This window comes from Herpailurus yagouaroundi, unplaced genomic scaffold, assembly GCF_014898765.1.
Source record: "Herpailurus yagouaroundi ecotype Mexico unplaced genomic scaffold, PumYag 160, whole genome shotgun sequence".
Taxonomy (NCBI): Eukaryota; Metazoa; Chordata; class Mammalia; order Carnivora; family Felidae; genus Herpailurus; species Herpailurus yagouaroundi.
In genome coordinates this window covers 29,029,530-29,053,000 of record NW_024412401.1, presented here as the reverse complement: position 1 = coordinate 29,053,000, position 23,471 = coordinate 29,029,530, and the positions used below count along the sequence as shown (strand labels likewise).

The 23,471-nt window shown below is 36.6% G+C and overlaps 1 protein-coding gene across 2 annotated transcripts in view; it reads right to left on the bottom strand.

The window, feature by feature from the left end:
* Positions 1-3,044: 3,044 nt before the first annotated feature.
* Positions 3,045-23,471, bottom strand: part of SMC2 (structural maintenance of chromosomes 2) — a 67,275-nt gene continuing 46,848 nt past the window's right edge. The window contains exons 20-26 of one of the 2 annotated variants that reach the window (XM_040481861.1): positions 22,489-22,683; positions 19,817-20,017; positions 17,331-17,447; positions 11,183-11,343; positions 7,340-7,487; positions 6,153-6,329; positions 3,045-3,508 (exon numbers count right to left, since the gene is read on the bottom strand). In XM_040481861.1, coding sequence (XP_040337795.1) covers positions 6,171-6,329; positions 7,340-7,487; positions 11,183-11,343; positions 17,331-17,447; positions 19,817-20,017; positions 22,489-22,683 — 981 coding nt within the window. In that variant the 3' untranslated portion in view covers positions 3,045-3,508; positions 6,153-6,170. Of the gene's footprint in view, positions 3,509-3,601; positions 6,330-7,339; positions 7,488-11,182; positions 11,344-17,330; positions 17,448-19,816; positions 20,018-22,488; positions 22,684-23,471 lie in introns of those variants that run through there. The other variant, XM_040481859.1, reaches the window with a different exon arrangement.

The following is a 23,471-nucleotide window of genomic DNA, read 5'->3' as shown; positions in this document are numbered from 1 at the left end:
ACAAGGGATCGCTTCTTAGTTGCCACGTGGAATCTGAAACTCCATTAATAAAAATATTGCCCCTTATACCATTAAAATAACTGGTGATTCCTGTACTTAGAAAGGCTATTTTACTTACCCATGCAGGATTTTGTAGCATCACACATTAGTCAAGGGAAACCACCATTGATTGCGTTATGCAGATCTTCAAAATGTTAACACATTTCACAATATAAAAAAAATCCTGTTAATATGACCACCAGTATTATCAGAACAGTCTTTATTGAGATGTCCAGCTCACAATGACAAATACAAGTTTGCCAGAATTCTAATTTTCATTTGAAAGCTACAATTTTAGTATTTGCAACAAATGTCAGGTTATTATGACAGGTTCATACTGTTCATTTTTAAGAAATGTCTAACCAAATGCCATAGACTTAATAACCATAGTTTGTCTTAGTCACCTGTCCAAGTAAAAATGCTTTTCCATGAAAAGTTATTTCAGACTACAACAGAAATAAGAGCATTTCTGCAAAAGAACCATGTTTTGGTATGCAGAAATGCTTTATAATATAACTCCCATTTTATCAGATTATTAAAGATGTACTCAGGAGGGGAGATAAAAAAATTTTTATAGCTTCATTAAAGACACTTTTAAGTGAGACCACCATTTAAAAAAAAAAAAAAAAACAAACATTCAAATGCATGGAGGTGAAAATGATATCAGTATTGCCAGCACAGAGTGCTGCCCCACCCTGGTTTATGCCTAGGTGACAGTTCTGCCCACCATTCATGCCAATGTCAACATGTGAGTTGACACATTCTGTACCCAACTCTGTCAGCTCCGAACATTCCAAATTTCTCCTATTCTATGCTTTGACTTTTCATTTTCTTAAGACTGTCTTTTGAAAATATTCTTAAAATTTTAATGTTCCTTGATACTTTTTTTCTTCTTTTGAGGTTTGTGTTTTTTTTGGTGTGTCCTAGGAAATCTTTGCCTAATCTAAGGTCACAAAAATTTTGTTTTCTTCTAGAAGTGTTATAACTACTACTTTTAGGCCTATTTCTCATCTTTAGTTATTTTTTTGTGTATGTTGTGAAGGCAATTTTTTTTTGTATAAATCCCTAGCTGTTGGTACCATTTATTGAAAAAAACTGAAAATGGCTTATTATCGCCTGTAAATGTTATCAGATGCAGTTTGCTAATATTTTCAGGGTTTTTGCTCTTCAGACCATGAGGGCTACCAGGCTGTAATTTTCTTGTTTTATAATGTCTTTGTCAAGTTTTAGTATTAGAACCCTGGACTTATAACAGGTTGGAAGTGTTCCCCTGCCCTCTCCCCCCTGCCACTTGTCTTTGAATAGTAATATTTACAAATAAAACCACATGGAACTAAAGTTTTCCTTATGAGAGGATATTTAATCATCTCAATTGCATGAACAGGTGTGAAGCTATTCAAGTTCTGTCTACTCTTGTCAATTTTAGTGAGTTTTATTTTTCCAATTTTCCATTTTGTCTAAGTTATTGAATTTACTGGCATGAAAAGCATCTTCATTTTGCATCCTTTTAATTTAGGTAAAAGGCACAGTGGCAACTCTTCTTTCATTCCTGATATTAGTGACTTGTAATTTCTCTGGTTTGCCTGAATGGTCTAATTACAGATACCTGGTTCTCAAAACAAAATCAATATGTCAGCTTAATTTTCTCCATTGTTTTTCTGTCCTGTATATGTTGACTTCTACCTTTTATTATTTCCACCTTTCTATTTAATGTGGGTTTACTTTTTATTTATCTAAAATATACATTAAGGTAGAACCTTAGACCACTGAATTTGTACCTATTTTGTTTTCTAAATCTATCCTTTTTTAACAATTAAAAAAAACTGATTCCTGACATAACAGAACAAACTAGAAATCAGTAAGAGAATGCTACCTGGAAAATCCCCAACTATCTGGAAACTTAAGAAATAGATTCCAAAAGAATTCAATAGTCAGAAGAAATGTCAAAGCAAATTAGAATATATTTTGAAGTTAAAGTTGAAAATGCAGCATATCAAAATCTGTGAGATGAAGCTAAAAGATTACTACCTAAGAGGGCCAATGATAGCATTAATTGCTTGCTACAAAAAGAGATCTCAAATCAACAATCTAAACCTCTACCATAAAACTAGAAAAGAGCAAAATAAGCCCAAAGCAGAAAAAAGGAAATGAGACAAAATCAGTAAATGAAAACAGAAAGACAATAAAGTAAATGAAATAAAAAACTGGTTCTTCGAAAGACAATAAAATTGACAAACTTCCATCACGACTGACAGAGAAAAAAACAAAAATTACCAATATCTGGAATGAAACAAGTGATAACTTCAGAGCTTGAAGACATCAAAAGGATAATGAGGAAATACCATGACTGCTGCACACAAATTTGACAGTTTAGATGAAATGGAACAATTCAGCAAAAAACACAAACTATCACAAATCACTTGTTGTAAAACAGATAATTTAAACATCCCCATAACTATTAAAGAAATTGTATTTCTATTCCCCCCCATCCCGCCCCCTAATCTCCAGGCCTAGAGAGTTTCATAGGAGGATTCTAATATTTGAAGAATTATTAACACAAATTCTATATAATTATACAGAAAATAGAAGGGGGAACATTTCCCAATTAATTTTATGAAGTTAGTATTACCCCAAAACCAAACAAAGCCAGAAAAACAAAACAGAACAAAAAAACCCATACAGACCAAAGCCCTTAATGAACACACACAAAAATCACAACCAAGCTATTAGCAAACAGAATCCTATAAAACAGGCATAACCTGGAAACATTTTGGGTTCAGTTTGATACTACAATACAGCAAGCAAAACAAGGCAAAAAATTTTTTTTGGCTTTCCCAGTGCATATAAAAGTTCTATTTATACCCCCCTTTACCATATATTCATCTGTTTTGATTTCTTAAAATCAGATGGTATTGTCTTTCTCTGATGGACTTATTTCACTTAGCACAATACATTCTAGCTCCATCCACATTGTTGCAAGTGGCAACAACATTTAATTTTTGATGGCTGAGTAATATTCAAAAAGAGATCAAACCACAAGAGACTTACCGATAGAGAACAAACTGAGGGTTGATGGAGGGCCATGGGTTGGGGGATGGGTTATGAGTACTAAGGCAGACACCTGTGATGAGAACTGGATGTTGTATGTAAATGATGAATCACTGAGTTCTACTCCTGAAACCAATACTTAAATTTAAAAGTTATATTTACGCTGTAATCCATTAAGTGGGCAACAGCATTAGGTCTAAAAAAAGTATGTATCTTAAAAATAGCTTATTGCTAAAAAATGCTAACCATCATCAGATTTCAGTGAGTCATAATCACTGATCACCATAACAAATATAACAAGGAGAAAGTGTGAAAGTATGTGAGAATTATCAAACTGTGACAGACTCAAAGTGAACCAATGCTGTGGGGAAAAAGGGTGCTGGCAGACTTGCTGGGTGCAGGGTGGCCCCAAACCTTCAATCTGTAAAAAAAAAAAAAACGCAGTTACCCGTGAAGCATAATAAAACAAGGTATGCCTCTACATAAAGAGAATTATAGGCCATGACCAAGCAGGGTTTAATTCAGGAATACCAGGCTGGTTTAATATTCACAAATTAAGCAATGTAATTCATTCTTAACAGGCTAAAGCACTTACATGATCATATCAATCAATGCAGAAAAAGCAATGAACAGAATTCAATAACCCATCCATGATAAAAGTGACCAAACTTGGAACAGAAGGAAACTTCTTTAACTTGATAAAGAATATAAACCAAAAAAGCCTATGGCTAACATTATACTTAGGTGGTGAGAGACTGAATGCTTTCCTCAGAATTTTGGGGAAAAGGAAGATATGCCAGCTCTCATTATTTATACCACACAGTGCTGGAACTTCAAGCCAGTACAGCAAGAAAGGGGAATAAAGGCCCACAGATCAAAAAGGAAGAAAACCTATCCTGATTTGTAGACAACATGATGGCGGGAGTGGTTGGCCTATTTGATTACCTCACTGTATCAGAAGAGAATGGATTCTCAAGTTTTTGCTTTTGCATTTGTTAGGGTACCTGAAATGCCCAAACAAACCCCCCCCCAAAAAAAACCCAGAAGGAATCCTTTTCAAATGTTTGACATTCTTCCTAGAAAGAATTTTCTCATGTTGTGCATACTGCTCACCCAGGTGTGTCTTAAATTTATTATGTACAATGAACACAAATGTTCAAACTGTCAGAAAGGTAATATTCTGGAGCCCAACTGCCAAGACTGGTATCTTGGCTCTGCCCCTAACTACTATCACCACAGACAAGTCTGGTAACTTTTGTGCTCAATTCAATTTCCTCAATTATGTAATGCTGATCAACAGTACTTACTCAAATGTGAAAACAGATGCAAATACGAATAGCCTCTGATGTCTAGAAAGAGCTCAGTAAAGGTTACTTATGTTATTGCAGAACTTTAAAGGTCCCTGACTCTCCCCTTCACATCGTCTTCTAATCACAATATACTGACATTACTCATAAAAATTTAATATGAGGATTATCATCAAAAAGCATGATATATATGAGACAAAAATTAAGGAAGCAAATAGAAAATCTGAGGTAAAGAAAATTAGTTCAGATGTCAAAATATTCAACCTCACAAGTTATTTATCAAATGTTAAAACAGCAATGAACTACCATTTTATAACTAGTAAATCAGAAATAATAAAACTAACAGCCAGTGCTAACTGGGTTGTGGTCAACAGATATGTGATCTTACTGCAAGTGTGAACAGACAGAACTGTTTTGGCAAATAATCTTCAATACATTTGAAAGGAAATAAAAAAACTCCTGTCTGTTATAGGTGAAATTAGACTTCCTGTAACTCGGCATTTATAACTTTGTCTCCCTCTCCTCCCATAGTGGACAGAATGAATTCCAGATTCAGTCCTTTCCAGTGTGTCCCATTGTATCAGTTACCTGGATGTTATCTGACATCCTCAGTTGTGTATGAGAAGGATGAGGAATGTTAAAGCCAAAGCCAAGAACCATAAGCATATATTAGGGAAAGGTAACATAAAGGAACTGAGTATCAAGAAGGGATACAGGGCCAAAATAATATACTCAAGATCAGATTAGATCATGTGAGCGCTTTCAAAATTCAGAGTTTGGAGACACTTTGGTGATGCAGAACTACACATAGTAACCAAATGGTGTTTGTTAGCGCTTCTTTTGAGTTCTTAAACTTCAACATTTTGACCTGGAAAGAAGACACACTAAGATATATAATAATCATCAAATTTTGAGTTCTTTAGGTAGAATGGATGGATCTATTTATATATTCATCAGACTCAAGGAAAAAGATAAATTTGGTTTAGTCTGCTGGCTCCTACATTCTCATTCACCAACAGACTGTTATTAATTGGATTATGAAAAGGCTAATAACAAAAATCTTTGAAAACATGAGGAGACTTAATGCAACATACCTTCTCCCAGGCTTCTGTTAAAATACTAGTGAAGATTTTTTAAAAACTTAAGATTGCACAGACCAATTACTAAGCATATAGAAACATGATCTCCAAACATCATTAAAGTGAGAGAATCTTTCCAAAGGTTTCCCATCTGGGTCTCAATCAGGGCTCTGCCATTGTATCTTCACAGAACTAACAACAAATAGCTTGGTGCATGCCTAACAGCTTCCTGTGTGTTCCCTTTGTTGGTCCAGACACTTGCTTTATAATTCTTACCTAAATGACTTTCTTAACAACAGAAAACACATTAATATTACCTTAGGAATTAAACTAATTAAAAGCTGACTATCAGCTATATTTATCTTATAACTTAATTCCATCTGTTTCTTTTTATTTTTAGCTTTTACAAACAATGCACCACCAACCAGGTATCTCAGGCTCCCTAGTATAAAGAATTGTGTAAGAAAAAACATTTGAGGACATGCATAAAATCACAATCACAGTAATTGGACCATAGTTACACTGATTAAGAGGCATCTATGTTCATTTATAAGTGATTACATAAAGGAAGAGAAAATACAGGTTAAGTAACAAAACAACATTACATTTTACATAAATAAGTAAATCCCAAGGTCTTTATGTTTAAAAAACAGGTCAAGGTAAAGGAGTAAATCTGTACTTTTAGCTTCAAAGGTGGTCATTTGGGTCCTTTTGCCTTGGATGTAGTTTCCTTAGGAATCTTTCCATTTTGACACTGAGTAAATCTGGCTACTGTAGAAACACCATCCACAAACTTGGTTTTGAACAGGACATTTGCATTGTTGAACATACCCTCCTTTAGGGACACCACAATGAACTTGAGGGAAAAAGAAAAAAAGCATAAAAGGTATTTTGTAATTTGAAGAAAAGCACTCCTGTTTTTATTCTGGGACTAAGAATTGTCTAGAGATATTTTGATTTTATTTCTTTGAATGCGTGGCTCAAAGCAAATGCAAGTAACAAATAGTTATAATATTAGGCACCTAAATGAATTCTAGCTTTCTATATTTGGGTTTTAGGAGTCTTAATTTTACCTTGAGTGCTTCATTACCCAAATTTACTATTTCCTGCTGGTTGACTGCTTGTTGCTATCCTCTGCAGCTGGCATCACTGTTTTGTTGCTAGCTCTAAATGCTCTGGTGAAATATTTTTCTTTGTGATATTGCAAAAATATCAAAGGCTACAAGTTCCCACAGCACTACCACTAGTCAGATGGAACACTTCTAGAATTCAAAATAGGCACCACTTCACTGTTACCTGGTAAAAATGGACCATAATAAATAAGTCTACGCTAACTAGGATTAAGTGAAACCCCCGAGTTGTACACTGCATTATCTATATAACCATACTTGGCAGCCCCAGCTCCTGCAGCAACAGTTCAATAAAAACTAACTGTTCTTAAAGGGGTTTTTCTCTACTTCCCACCCAGGAAAAATGACGAGTACCCCATCAAGCACCACATGATTTTCTGATGCCTAGGTATGTTCCTAAGCCAGTCTTCCTTTGATTGTGTATCCTTTGGCAGCAAGCTAGAGAAAATAATGACGTTAACCATATTTAATTTCTAATTATGAAAAACTTAGACTCTCCCTCATGATACAACCAACAATTGTCATGCCTGGCTCTTTCTGTAACAGTAAACCAAACCTTCTTTCCTTATTCGAATGTGCATATATGTAAATAATCACTGTATATTTAAAGAGATACAATGCTTTCATGTTCTTCAATCCTAAATATCTTCATATTGGCCATTACTAAAGAATAGTTTTTGAATAAACACATACTATACGAAAACTATCACGGAGACATTGTCTTCCTGGTTCTCACCTGAGAATGCGTGAAATGAGTCCGCAGCATTTGTCCGATGTTTTGGGTGTGAGAAAGGTCCAAGGCTGCATCTACCTCATCCAGGATATAAATTGGAGCAGGTTTGAAGAGGAGCATGGACAATATTAATGACAAAGCCACTAAAGACCTAAGAAAAGACCAGAAGAAAAGTTATCAAAATTTGATTTTATCATTTTTTACCAAAATACTGAAGCAAATCTGCTGTCCTTTTATGGATAGTGCAGATTTAGCTGAAAGACTGCCATGGAAATAATTTAAAGTTTCAAAGTTCAACACTTTTGTTGGTATTAAAATGTTTATTTCAGCTTTTCAGTTTTTCTCTTCAAGTTTTATTTTGAAACTTATTTATCTTGAAACAGATTTACATTCTTTCCCGTCAAATAATCAGGATTTTATAATTGGCACTTATCCTTAAGGAAAGAGCATGTTAATTTTTTTCTTTCCTTCCCCAGTTGCTATTAGATGCCTTGGTAGCAGGCGAGTAAAGTCTTAACAAGTAAGTATATAGTCAACAGCTACTATCTTTGTAATAGTAGAACTGGTTTAGGTACCCTCTTTCAAACTTTTACTATGTCTGCATATGTGTGCACATGTGTGTGCGCGTGCACACACACACACTCTTTATTGGCACCATTTAAGAGTAAATTGTATAGATTATGACCCAGTAATCCCATAATACTGGGATTACTGGGAAGTAATTCCCAGTGTCAGAAATTCAAACAATTGTATGATGGTTAATCTTGTGTGTCAACTTAACTGGATTACAGAGCACTCAGATATTAGGCTAAACTTTATTTCTGGGTCTGAGAATGTTTCTGGGTGAAATTAGCATTTGAATTGGAAGACTCTGTATAGCAGTTTGCTCTCTCCAATGTGGTTGGACATCACATAATCTGCTGAAGTCCTGAATCATAAGAAAGGTAGAGAAAGAATTTGTTCTTTCCTGCCTCATTACTCGAGTTGGGACATGGATATTCAGACTCAGTGTTCCTGGTTCTTAGGACCTCAGACTTGGACTGAATTATACCACTGGCCTGCCTAGGTTTCCAGCTTGCAGACAACAAACTGTGGGCCTTCTCAGCCTCCACGATAAGATGAAAATTCCTTTTATACACACAAACATACCCTACTAGTTCTGTTTCTCTGGAGAATCCCAATACACCTTATTTAAAATTTGCAGTTACACATCTGAGTTTCTATAGCTCTTTTTCAGTTCTCTTCTAGCTAGCCATCCCCATTACTGTAGCTGTTTTTTTTCTAATCAGGTATCATGATAATTCTTAGATTTTTTTCTTTACCATAAAAAACAACAGTGAGATTGACATCTACCTCTATAAAGGGCAGCTGACGTCTCTCAAGCAACCTAAAGTTATTTTTTATTGGCTTTCTCTGTACCAAATGTTTAAGGCATTGCGCTTTCTTTCAACTTAATTTTGCAGGGGGGAAAAAAAAAACCTCACCAAGAAAAACAAATTCTCATCAAGAGTTAAACTAGTATGCTGGGTATGTATCTAAAATAATGGTATTTATGTGAAAATTGTATCATCTTAATTATAGAAATAATTTTCAGGTCTCAAAAAGAAAGTAAGCATATATTTTCTGTTCTCCTCAAAACATTATGTAGGACTTTGGCAAAAAAGTTAGATGTTGGGATTTGAACTGTAGAATTCAACTTTGGTTAACAGGCACCAGAAGGTGTCTTAGACTGTTAAAATATTTAGGAATTTTATAATGAAATATAATCAGGGGAGTACTATTCTCATAAAAATGGCAAAGGCCTTCATTAGGGAAATTAACAGGTCTTAGTATTTTCTACATACATAAAAGTTACATGATGGCATCATAGGGCACATGAGAACAATTTAAGAACTACAGATTGCACATCCTACAGGGGACAAAATATAAAATTAACTGTCTTTAATTATGTGAATATTCACAATTTTCTCTCAGTAGGCTTTAATTATTTGGTTCTCTGCAGGTAAGGAGTTAGTCCACATGACCTCTTAAGTTTTTCCTTAGTATGCCGATTGTCTGAATCACCATGTAAGGCTGGGGAAAAACTTCCCTGAAGTCTACAGCATGCTATTTCCAACACTATTCATTCCTTTATGCAGATCTGAGTTTTTTCATCTGGTATCATTTGCCCTTTATCCAAAAACTTCCTTTAACTTGTACGGTTCTGCTGAGAGCAAATTCCTCCAGCTGTTGTTTTTCTGAAAAAATATTTACGTTGACTTCCATTTGAAGAATATTTTGATTAGACATAGAATTCTAGGTTGCCACGTTTTTCTTTTAGCACTTTCTAGATGTTGTTCCAGATACCTGGCTTGCATAGTTTTTGACAATAATCCTAAAGTCATTTTTATATCTGTTCCTTGGTATGTAATACTATGCCTCTGGCTGCCTGAAGACAAATCACAATTTCATATAACATGGCTTGCTGTGTTACTGTATGTATGTCATGGGAGAGGTTGTGTGGTGTTTATCCTACCTACATTAAGTCTGTGGGTTTATAGAACTCATCAAAATGGGAAAATTTGGAGACATTATTTCAAATATTTTTCTTTACCTCTTCCTCTCTTTTTGGAACTCCAATCACATATATGTTAGATGGCTTAATATTGCCCCACAGGTCACTGTTTACAGTTCTGTGCTTCTCACTTTAGCTTTAACTTTCTATTGCTGTGTCTTCAAATTCACTCATGCGTCTACACTGTTTAATCTGCTAATGTCATGTGAGCTTTTCCTTTTGGGCATATTTTTTATCTCTAGCAATTCTACTAGATTCTTTAAAAAAATTTTTTTTAAATATTTATTTTGGGAGAGAGAGTACACATGAGCAGGGGCGCAGGGGAGGCAGAGAGGATAGAGAATTCCAAGCAGGCTCCGCGCTGTCAGTGCAGAGTCCAACACTGGGCTCAAACCTGCAACCCGTGAGATCATGACCTAAGACGAAATCAAGAGTTGGACGCTTAACTGACCAAGCCAACCAGGTGCCCCCTAAATTCTTTTTTTTTTTTTATAGCTTACATTTCTCATCACATTCTTTTCTCCTTGTAATTCTTAGAACTAATTAATGTAATACTATAACTTCATTGTCTGCTATTTTCATCACCTGTCATTTCTGGGTCTGTTTCCATTGAGTAATTTTTCTCTACGTTACACGTCATTTTCTTGATTTCTGTCCAGTACTTTTTATCAGATACCAGACACTGTGTTCCATTACAGTCTCAAATTTTGTTGTCTTTCTTTAAAAGCATTAGGCTTTGTTCTGAGAAACACTTTAGTTACATGAGGATCAGCTTGATTTCTTCAAGGCTTACAATGAACTTTGCTGTGTGTAAAGACTAGCCTTCACTTCAGGGACATTACAGACTGAATGCTAGGGTGCAGCTTACTGGGGCCTCCCAAAATTCTAACCTGTTTCTTTAATTCAGTGAAACTACTATGATTCGTGTTGATTCCCCCTCCCTGCATCTGCAATCCAGAAATTCTATGGAGAAAGCAGACATGAACCCCGAGCTTAGCACTTTTGTTTTATTGCTCACAGTTTCAGACTCTTGGGCTACTAATTTCCCAATGTCTGAAATCAATTGTTTTTCATAATTTCATCTCATTTTCTAGCTGCTTACCCTTATTTCCTTTGTTGCCTACTATTTTAATCACAAGTTCTAACCACAATCTGCAGTCTTACATATTAACCTCCTTAAATTATACATTTAAGACAGTTAAGCAAAACAAAACAGCAAATAGGTCGGCAATGAGATGATGGATTGTAATAAGAGGATTGAGGAATTCTAAATCTGTAAAGGGATTACTCACCTCTGACCACCACTAAGTTCAGTTAGGTTTTCTTTCCAAGTATTTCCTAAAGCAACCTTGAACTCCAGACCATCCAATACAGTTTGCCCCTCTGGTGGTGCAAGCATAGCATTAGCACCAGGCAAAAGAGTAGAAAAAATAGACCCAAAGTCCTTGTTAACCTGGATTAAATAAATAAATAAAATATTATAGAAGGCTTTCAAAGAATCAAATTTTCATATGTGTATATTCAATCCAGCAGATGCATTTTGTTGTCTGTTACTAACTCAGGTGTTGGCAAATTATGGCCTATGTGACAAATCTGGCCATGCCTATTCTTTTATGTTTTGTCTATGGCTGCTAGCACTAAAACAACAATCGAGTAATTGCAGCAGAGACTATATGGCTCACAAGGCCAGAAATGTTTATTACCTGTTCCTTTGCAGAAATAATTTACTGAGCTCTGCTCTAACTTTTGATAACTTTGTAGGCCATACTGTAGGAATCTTGAGAGACCTACAACTGTATAAGACACTGAGCTTGGAGTTGGAGAAGCAGAAACAAACTTTTTGGCATAACATACTCTTCTCTTCTAAATCTTGTTCTCGTTTGACTGCTTTGATAGGCCAGTGGTTATCAGCTAACCTTAAAAAGCCTAAGATGAGGGTAAAGTCTAGGAAAAAAAGAGTCATGAAATCAAACAACCAGATCTGTTCAAGGTGTTGACTGGTACTTTTCTATAGACTTTGTCTCAGCCAAAGAAGTTGTCAAAAGACAGGAAAAGGATTGGACCCCAACAGAAAAAGACTAAAGAAGCTGTTTGGCTTATCCCATCAAGCCCTAGTAGATTACTGAGAGACTTAGGGTCAATATTTTAGTTTGAAACTGGGTAATTTTTGTGCATACACACTTGATTTGAGAATTTGGCCACCTGTCTTCAAATACGTGACTAATAACCTTAGTTCAGGAAATCTGAGAGTGTATACATACACATGCACAACCATGAGGATCTGACAGTCATGTTCTCTACAGAAATCTCTAAATTCAAGTGCAAATAAACAGTTCATGAATATTTGTAGTAATAAGGATCTCTACATACCAAAAATCAGTGCTACTGAATACAGATTTATCAAGGAATAGTTTTAAGAGCAACTCAATACATGCTGGACAGTACCCTACACAGAGGAAACAGGTTTAGTTTTATCTGGGATATATTTCTACAGCTAAGTGAGGTTCACCACAATGGGAGAGGACCGCTGTCTTTTTTTGAGAATGATGAAGATAGCAGAGTATTCATAAACAGTTTTGGTTCTTTTGCTTTTCTTTAATTTTTTGGGCAGGCAGGAGAAAGACACTAAAGAGAGGATTAAAATAGTGGAATGCTACTCAACCCTGAACCCAAGTGAAAACTCCTCCAAAGAAGAAAAGAGAAACTTATTTATAGGCAAAATATAGCCCTATTCAAGACAGAAAATGCATTATATTCACGGATAGATAAAAGATGAAATGCAATCAAATTCTGGAAAGCTAATATGGTTAAGAAGGGAATAGAAAAATAAAAGACACAGCCAGTGCTGAAAATACTCTGGCTTTGTGAATTGAGTATGCTAGAAGCCAGAAGGAAGTATATAATACTGATAACACTATTACCTCAATAGGTTATTATGAGGATTAAGTGAGAAAATTACTATGAGAATAGTCCCTGACATATAATAAGTACTCAATAAATTTACCTGCTTTGAGACAATTCTGGAAATTGGGGGAACATCAATTTAAAGGATAAATTTGTACTTGCATTAATCCAGGAATCACGTGGAAAACGAGACAAAACCTCTCAGACCTAGAGTTATATCCACACTTATACAAGAGTAATGGGGCCAACTTTATGCATCCATTTAAAAAGACACAAACACCACAGGGAGATGGAACACTGAAAATAAGTCCTAGGGTACTAAAAACCAGGTGACTGAAAGGGATAATTGTACTACCTTTACTAAAAATGAAGTTTTCAGAATCCTGAATAATTACAGAATTAAAAAGCAAAAAAGAGGCAAGGTGCCCAATTAAATCCCAGAGGCATGGGACTGTTAAAGTACCAAACAGCAGAGTAACTATGTTTGGAATCTTCTGAATGAGAGTCTTTTGCCAGGATGGATACAGGAAAACTTCCACATAAGTGGATAGGGAATTATCCTAAAGGAGACAAACATATGCAACTAGGGAAGCAGAAATAAAAGTAAAGAACTGTGAAATCTGCCAAAGTTGTCTTAAAACAAAACAAACGTACTTGGGATTTTGTTGAATGAGAATCCAGTGAAAAACAATTCTAAACCTCTTTGCTTACTGCCCCAAATTTAGAGCAACAAGGGTGACAGGAGTTAGCAATTAAAGGCAATTTTAACTGGTCTTAATTTAGGAAAAGAGAATCCCAGTTTTTCCACCTCTGGCTATCTGATCTTAGGCTAGATCATCTATGTATGTATGCATTTATCTATCCATTCATCCATCTGCCTTCCTACCTACCTATTCATTTTTAAATTTACATCCAAATTAGCATATAGTACAATGATATCAGGAGTAGATTCCAGTGATTCACCCCCTATGTATAACACCCAGTGCTCATCCCAACAAGTGTCTTCCTTAATGCCCCTTACCCATTTAGCCCATTCCCCCACCCCCAACTCCTCCAGCAACCCTGTTTGTTCTCTATATTTAAGAGTTTCTTATGGTTTGTCTCCCTCCCTGTTTTTATATCATTTTTGCTTCCCTTATGTTAATCTGTTTTGTATCTTAAATTCCTCACAAGTCATATATTTGTCTTTCTCTAATTTCACTTAGCATAATACCCTCCAGTTCTATCCACGTAGTCGCAAATGGCAAGATTTCATTCTTTTCGATTGTCAAGTAATACTCAAGTGTGTGTGTGTGTGTGTGTGTATGTGTGTATACCAAATCTTCTTTATCCATTCATGGACACTGGGGCTCTTTCCATACTTGGGCTATTGTTGATAGTACTGCTATAAACATTGGGTGCAGGTGTCCCTTTGACACAGCACACCTGTATCCCCTGGATAAATGCCTAGTAGTGCAATTGCTGGGTTGTAGGGTAGTTCTATTTTTAATTTTCTGAGGAAACTCCATACTGTTTTCTGGAGTGGCTGTACCAGTTTGCATTCCCACCAGCAGTGCAAGAGATACTCTTTCTCTGCATCTTCTCCAACATCTGTTGTTGTGTGAGTTGCTAATTTTAGCCATTCTGACAGGTGTGAGGTGGTATCTCATTGTGGTTTTAATTTGTATTTCCCTGATGATGAGTGATATTAAGCATTTTTTCATGTGTCAGTTGGCCATCTGGATGTCTTCTGTGGAGAAGTGTCTATTCATGCATCTTGCCCATTTCTTCACTGGATTATTTTTCAGGTGTGGAGTTTGATAAGTTCCTTGTAGATTTTGGATACTAACCCTTTATCTGATATGTCATTTGCAAGTATCTTCTCCCATTATGCTGGTGCCTTTTTTGGAGAAAAAAAAAATTTTTTTTTTACATTTATTTATTTTTGAGAGAGCACAAGTGGGGGAGAGGCAGAGAAAGAAGGAGACACAGAATCCGAAGCAGCCTCCAGGCTCTGAGGGGTCAGCACAGAGCCCAATGCGGGGCTCGAACTCACAAACTGTGAAATCATGACCTGAGCTGAAGTTGGACGCTTGACGGACTGAGCCCCCCAGGCGCCCCAGTGTTGGTTGCCTTTTATCTTATTTTTTACTGTTTACTCACCTTACAGAGAGAGAGAGAGAGAGAGAGAAAGAGAGAGAGAGGGCAAGCTGGGGAGGGGCAGAGAGAGAGAGAGGGAGACACAGAATCCAAAGCAGGCTCCAGGCTCTGAGCTGTTAGCACAGAGCCCGACAGAGTTGGAACTCACAAACTGTGAGACCGACTGAGCTGCCCAGGAGCACCCCCACTGTTGGCTGCCCTTTAGTTTTACTGACTGTTTCCTTTGCTGTGCAGAAGCTTTTTATTTTGATGAGGTCTCAGTTTTCTTTTTGTTTCCCTTATCTCCGGAGATGTGTTGACTAAGCAGTTGCTGCGGCTGAGGTCAAATAGGTTTTTGCCTGCTTTCTCCCCTAGGGCTTTGACGGTTTCCTGTTTTACATTTAGGTCTTTCATCCATTTTGAGTTTAGTTGTGTGTATGCTGTAATAAAGTGGTCCAGGTTCATTCTTCTGCATGTCGCTGTCCAATTTTCCCACCACCACTTGCTGAAGAGACTGTCTTTATTCCATTGGACATTCTCTCCTGCTTTGTCAAAGATTAGTTGGCCATACATTTGAGGGTCCATTTCTGGATTATCTATTATGTTCTATTAATCTGAGTGTCTGTTTTTGTGCCAGTACTATACCATCTTGATGATTACAGCTTTGTAATACAGCTTGAAGTCCCGGATTGTGATGCCTCCTGCTTTGGTTTTCTTTTTCAAGATTGCTTTGGCTATTCAGGCTCTTTTCTGGTTCCATACAAATTTTGGGATTGTTTGTTCTAGCTCTGTGAAGAATGTTGGTGCTGTTTTGATAGGGATTGTATTGAATATGTACTGACTTGGGTAATACCAACATTTTAACAGTATTTGTTCTTCCAATCCATGGGCATGGAATCTTTTTCCATTTTTTTGTATCTTCTTCAATTTCTTTCATAGGCTTTCTATAGTTTCCAGTGCACAGATTTTTCACCTATTTGGTTATGTTTTTTTCCTCAGTAGTTTATGGTTTTTTGTGCAACTGTAAATGAGATCGATTCCTTGACTTCTCTTTCTGTTGCTTCATTTCTGGTGTACAGGAATGCAACCTATACCGATTTCTTTGCACTGATTTTATATCGTGTGACTTTGCTGAACTCATGGATCAGTTATAGCAGTTTTTTGTGGAATCTTTCGGGTTTTCCATATAGAGTATCAAAGAGTGAAAGCTAGACTTCCTCCTTACCGATATGGATGCCTTTTATTTCTTTGTTATCTGATTGTTGAGGCAAGGACTTCCAATACTAGGTTGGATAACAGTGGAGAGAGTGGACATCCCTGTCATGTGCCTGACCTTAGGGGTAAAGCTCTCAGTTTTTCCCCATTGAGGATGGGGTGGGGTGGGTCTTTCATATATGACTTTCATGATCTTGAGATATGATCCTTCTATCCCTACTTTCTTGAGGGTTTTTATCAAGAAAGGATGCTGTGTTTTGACAAATGTTTTTTCTGCATCTATTGAGAGGATCATGTGGTTCTTGTCCTTTCTTTAATTGATGTGATGTATCATTCTGATTGTTTTGTGGATATTGAACCAGTCCTGCATCCCAGGTATAAATCCCACTTGGTCGTGGTGGATAATTCTTTTAATGTATTGTTGGATCTGGTTAGCTAGTATCTTGTTAAGGATCGATTTAACCTTTCTAAGCTTTGATTTCTTCATCTATAAAATATGGATGGTTAACTAACAGTTATGGAATTGTTTTAAGAGAAAACAGTATCTGCTTCATATGTGTTAACTAATAACATGTACAAAATGCTCTGCCAGAAATCTACACAATTCTTAATGATGAATTCTGAAATGCCATGAATAACTTGTAAGTGGTAAGGAATATGCCAATCTTGTTAGAAAAATGTCCTGATAACAAATATTTGAACTCTGTTGAGTCTGGGTAAGAAAAACCAAGGAAGTTAGAACAAAACAGATTATTGGGAAGTTTCCAACAATCAGAGCTTTCCCAGTGCAAAACCGAGCTTGCTTCCAGCTTCAAGCAGAGGGAGTGGGGTATGGCACATATTGGACAGACTCCAAGGTTTCAGACAAATAGCATCTCCCTTAAAGGTAACACAGACCTGGAAACAAGGTAAGAATGACAAATAAAGAAATCTAGAAAGTCAGAAATTTAATATAACTTAAGGACCAGAGAAGTAGACTGTGAGACTATGATGTAGTGACACAAACTTAGCTTTGCATCATCAGTAGTACTCAAGTCCAAAAGTACAAAATGCATTTAAAAGTCAGGAGGTTTTAATTAAGGCGTGTGACTCATTCAAACACAAATCAGCCATTTCAAATTCATCTTAGAGTATAAATCTATTGACAGTATCCTTCATCTTTGCCTCACAAAGAATAAATGATAATATTTTGGGTTCAAATACCTTTTGCCACGCAATATTTAGGGCTTGGTTTTTCTTCTGGTCAAGGTCTTCTATAGTTGCAAGGATTTTGGACTTATCATTTTCTACAATTCTCTTCTTCTTCATCAAGTCATTATACTGGTAAGATAAAAAGCATGCTTAATTGAAAAAATGTAAAATTTTCTATTCTAGAATTCAGTCAGGAATAGAGGTTTAGTTTGTATGTAGAATATATACACTTCTGTTTACCAGAAAGAAACACTGCATTAAGAGTCATAACGTGAACCAAATTATGAGAAAGGTAAATATATCGCCTATATGTAAAATTTAGCTGCCATAATTAAGAATTTATAGGACAAGCTCCTGGGGTACTTTGATACTGATATTCTCATATCCTTCTAGTAGTCAAGGCAAAAAGGAAAATGTATGTAAACTCAAAAGTAGCAGGGCGCCTGGGTGGCGCAGTCGGTTAAGCGTCCGACTTCAGCCAGGTCACGATCTCGCGGTCCGTGAGTTCGAGCCCCGCGTCAGGCTCTGGGCTGATGGCTCAGAGCCTGTTTCTGATTCTGTGTCTCCCTCTCTCTCTGCCCCTCCCCTGTTCATGCTCTCTCTCTGTCGCAAAAATAAACGTTGAAAAAAAAAAATTAAAAAAAAAAAAAAGTAGCCCTGCATGCTTTCTTCTTGAGGTCAGTCTTAGTAACACAACGTTTCAGTTCTTCACCATGATGTCCAAGTCCTACATAATTGGGCCCTTATTTATCTCCGACTTTTTGACATCCCAATCCTCCCCAGGGGCCAGCCATGTGGTCTTTTTTCAGTTCCTTGAACATAAGAAGCTCATTATATAGCCTTATAGCCCTTGCATTGTTCTCTCTTCCCTGAATGCTCTTTTTCTGTATACGACATAATTGGTGCTTCAAGTTTCAGCTCAAACATCACATCTTCAGAATGGGCTTTCCCTGGTTAATGTAGAAACTCACTGAAAAAAATTTAAAGGAGGCTGCAAAGGGAGAATTACACCATAAGTAGCAACAGAACTTTATGAATTTCTCCTCAAAGCCTCACATTTCAAGGAGTCTTCAAATTCTCCCTTAAATTGTGACCAGTCCTGTTAGCTTCCTTGCTGTCTCTCTCCTTTATAGCAAAGCTCCTAAAACCTCCTCTACATTTTTCTCTTATTCCTTGCATAATTCAATTTCTTATGTGTACAGACACAAAATACAACAAAACAAAACAAGGGTCACCTGGGTGGCTCAGACGATTAAGCGTTGAACTCTTGATTTCAGCTCAGGTCATGATCTCACAGTTTTTAAGTTCGAGCCCCATATCAGGCTCTGCACTGACAGTGAGGAGCCTGCTTACAATTGTCTCCTGCTCTCTGCCCCTTCCCCATGCTCTCTCACTCTCTCAAATACATAAACATTAAAAAAAAAAAAAAGGCCATCTTGCTTATCAACAATAGATCTTTCCCTTTGGGTAAGAAAGCGAGTTGGTGAATTTTTTTAAAAAAAAGACCCAATTATTATTATTTAATAAAAGCAAACAAGTGAACAAGTTTCACGATACACAGTTCAAATTCAGACCAAAGATTTTCTTCCACAAAACATATATTGCAAAGCTTTAATGGAGAAATAAAAACCAGCGGGAACATTTATAGAGAGATCACAACACGCGCATTATTAGCCTGTTTGGTATCTAACATAATACAGGTTCTTTGCAGATAGTAATGTCAATAACAATTTAAAAAAACCCAGTACAGCAAAACTTTTTAGAAGTAATGGAGTTCATAAGTATTGCCACTTTTAGAGAGTTCTCATAACTCTCTGATACAAATTCAAACAGAATCTTAGAAAAAATAAAGTATAGGGCATTATATAAAATTAGACTGCTATCTCCTATGGAGCTGTTGAGAATATGAATTGCTTTTCCCTGTGGATTTTTCTAGTGACACAGCAGATTCAAAGTTCTGTCAGGGTTGGGGAGATGATAACATTATTGCGTAAGTGAACATTAAAACAGAAGATGATGCTGGATTTACAGATTAGGAAAGGAGTGGTTATGCATATAACAATTTTAGTCATTACTTATGTAATGGTTCTAGTATACCCTAGAGTCAAAAGGAACACCGTATTTATGGAATGACTGGTAAGGAGGCACACAGCAGAGTAGCCTTATTTTTCAAGGCCTTTTCAAGGCAACTGAAAGAAATTATAGAAATGGGAGGAGTAATCATGAAAAAATGTTCTTATTTATACCAAGAATAAGAAAAGGATAGATGGTATTCTGGGCAAAGCCAGTAGAAAAGCTTTTCAAGGGACAATAGACTATATAAATAATTGATGCAAAAACAAGTAAGAGAGAACTGAAAAGGGAGAACAAGAAAACAAATCCAGTATCAAGAGTATCAAGCCAAAGATTGACTCTAGTAACTGCCACAGGGGTCACAGAGAGCTATTAGTGCTACTCATTCCCTAAGGAGGCCAGAGAGTCCAAGGAAAAGGACTTACCCGCTCTTCAGCTTCTGTCAGTACATTCATAGCTCTCATGTTGACATTTCTTCCTAGTTTCTCCTTCATTTCTTGCAACTTCTGAAGTCTCTGACCAGCTTCTTTTGGGTTGTTGGTTTTGAAATCATAGGCACTATTAGGTTGCCCAAAGAGGTGTTTCTCTGCATTAATCCAGTCATAGTCCTTCAACATTTTGGAGACCTAGCCATGGAGGATAATGGAGGAATCTCTCATTGTTTACAAACCGACATTTAAAAACTAGTTTCTGGGGCACCTGGGTGGCTCGGTCAGTTAAGCGTCCGACTTCGGCTCAGGTCATGATCTCATGGTCCGTGAGTTTGAGCCCCACGTCGGGCTCTGTGCTGACTGCTCGGAGCCTGGAGCCTGTTTCAGATTCTGTGTCTCCCTCTCTCTCTGCCCCTCCCCTGTTCATGCTCTGTCTCTCTCTGTCTCAAAAATAAATAAACATTAAAAAAAAAAATTAAAAAACAAAAACTAGTTTCTTAAATGTTTACTAATTTTAAGTATTTAGGAGAAAACCCCACAATTACTCATCTGCAAAAATGAGGTTCACTGTTAGTATAGGTTTACTATTAAGTATGAATATTTTTACCTAGAGAATAGGTTAAAAAAAAATTGTATAGGAAAAAGATTACCTAAGCATTAAAAGAAAAGCTAGCTCAGAGAAATTTATACATGTAAATCATTTCCATTAGAATATAAGATAAGCCTCCTTCAGATTTTACCAAACTCAATCTATTGCTTCAAAAATAATTTGTGAAAATTAAAATTCTCATAAGAATACTTAAGTCATTGATTTGGTAAATTTGTGGAAGCCTAATTCTGACTGATTATAATTCTCTCTTTTTTTAAATTTTTAATGTTTTATTTTATTTTTGAGACAGAGCATGAACGGGGGAGGGAGAGAGAGAGAGGGAGACACAGAATCTGAAGCAGGCTCCAGGCTCTGAGCTGTCAGCACAGAGCCTGACGCGGGGCTCGAACTCACAGACTGTGAGATCACGACCTGAGCCGAAGTCGGAAGCTCAACCGACTGAGCCACCCAGGCGCCCCTGACTGATTATAATTCTAAAATATACTAGGTAAATAAAAAGCCGCTCTAAACTTTGACTCCATTGCCTAGTCACCCTCTTTTGACAAGGCACAGTAATGTATTTCTTTATATGGTAAAAAGAGTTAAAAAAAATTTTAGATTATAGTGCTTAAAGAAGACTTTCTTCTACTAAAATTGTTCAAGGTTGGTTCTGACTGATAGAGTCTAATCCTTGTCAGTCTGTTTATCCTCATTAATTCCAGGGGAACGGTCTCACCTCCAGGCTCCAAAGATGATCATTTCCAATCTACCTTCCCTGCTGATCCATAGGGTCAATGAAAGCATTCTGGGTACATGTTGCTCATCCTTATCATTAGTGCCTGGCCTACTACTATCTGATACTAGTTGGTATGTAATTAATATTTGACAAACTATAGACTTTAAAGAATCCTGGACTTTTTAGCAGTTCCACTTTTAACTCTCCTTTTTACCTTAACCGTAAATAAAATCCCATAGCAATCACCACTACTAGCACTTTCAATTACCAAAAACCTATTAACAGTAATATTAACATTGGTAACATTTCAGTGAATCCACTAATACGAGGCTACCAGGCTAATGGAAAATCAATACAAAAAAAATTAGGAAATTAGTGATGTGGCTATGAAAAAATATTTTCTTTAAGTGTGAGCCTGAACAGTCACACAGGGCTCTTTCAGAGGGTTGGGGTGACTATTTTGTATGTTCTGACTTTTTTGAAGTTAAATCTCTTATACTTTTAAGATGCTAAACAAGATTTAAAAGGCATCAAACGGTTACACACTCGTAAGAAAACATGATGGGCAAATTACTAAGATTTCATGAGTGCAGCCTCTTAACCAAGCAGCGAATTTCTGCAAAAGCATGTATTCTCTTTAATGTTTACTTATTTTTGAGGGGGATGGGAGGGATAGAGAGAGGTGGTGAAAGAGAATCCTAAGCAGACTCCTCATTGTCAGCAGAGAGCCCGATGTGGGGCTCGAACTCATGAACTGTGAGATCATGACCTGAGAGGAAACCAAGAGTCAGAAGCTTAACCAACTGAGTCACCCAGGTGCCCCAGAAAGAAACTTTCAGGAGTGAACAAAAAACTGAGATAACTTCAAAAAAGACAGCTGCTAGCAAAACATCAGATTTCAGACGAGGCTGCAAAATTGACTATACTGATCCTCTTAAGGACATCTGGAAGCCAATTAAGTCCTGGTTTTGGAAGTTGCCTGTAAATATATATCGTTTACCTTATTTCAAAATAAATTGAAAACTCACAGGCAACAAAATATATAATCACAACTAATATATTAATCTGAATATCTGGGGATTAAAAAATGGTTAGTTCTATGGGAGACCACTGAAACATCTTATACATAGGAATAAATACCTGAAATTTAGAAAGATTTATGCCAGGTGGTAAAAATAAGCATTGCTGAGAAGCCATTAAAATAGCAGTAAGCCTCAAAATTCTTTTATACCGTATTTCTGCCATTTATACTGAATTCTCCATTGAGCAGTTTACCAGAATATCTCAACAACTCAGAAGCAAAAATCTGATTACGGGTAGAAATAAACAACACAAACGTGCCTTTGCAGCAGCATCTTCAGCTTCCCGTTTATGTTTGCTGATGTTGTGGTCCAATTCCTTAATTTTAAGCTGAGAATCATTGTTTTGTTCCTTGTGTGTTGCAACTTCAGCATATTTAGCTTTAATTACATTGTCTTGGGCTGTTATCACTTCTTTTTGCTTGGTCACCTCTTCTTGAGCTTTATTTACAGACTCCTGGAACAAATAGAAGATGATATATAGCAAAGTAATGTGGGCATAAAAAGATCATCTAAAAAGCGTCTGGGCAAGATGGCAATGTGATTACAGGCAGATGGTCACCTAACCCTCTACATTGTATATCCCCATTAAAATGACTAATTAATTTGCATACAGGAGAAAACTTGTTTTATCACTAGAAAAAAGATGGGATACAGTGTTCGTGCTGGAAGCAACAAAGTTTCTGGGGATACAGTGAACTACAGGAAACTGACTTGTGAGGTCTCAGTAAAGTGGCATTTCTGGGTAGTTAACAAGAAGACGCTATGCCAGATCCCCACATGTCATTTATCAGGAAGGGAAGGATGTAGGCCGGGTTTTCTGCTCTTCCCTTTGTAGATATAAGCCATATTTATCGGTGCAACAGAAGGTCATAATGTTTGGTTCTAGCACAAGGGTCAAAACAGAAAAATACAAGAAACTTTTTTCAATAAATAGATTTGTGGCACAAAGAAAAACTTTCTTGCTTTGACTTTGAATATCCCCCTACCTCCCAAGGTTGGAGCTACTCAATGTCAGAAGTGGTAATTGTAACTGCAATTCAGTCTATCACCAACCTGCCCTGCAAATCCCATTGCTTCACCCAAATCTTGAAAGAACTCACACAAATATCTAAACCAAAAAAACCTAGTTCAACCCATATTTAGGTAGGGGGAAAACCAAAGTAGGACAACCTGCTTTAAGTTTCTGAGGAAGAATGGATCTTCATGATGCAAACCACAAGGAAAAATTTAGGAATGTTTTTA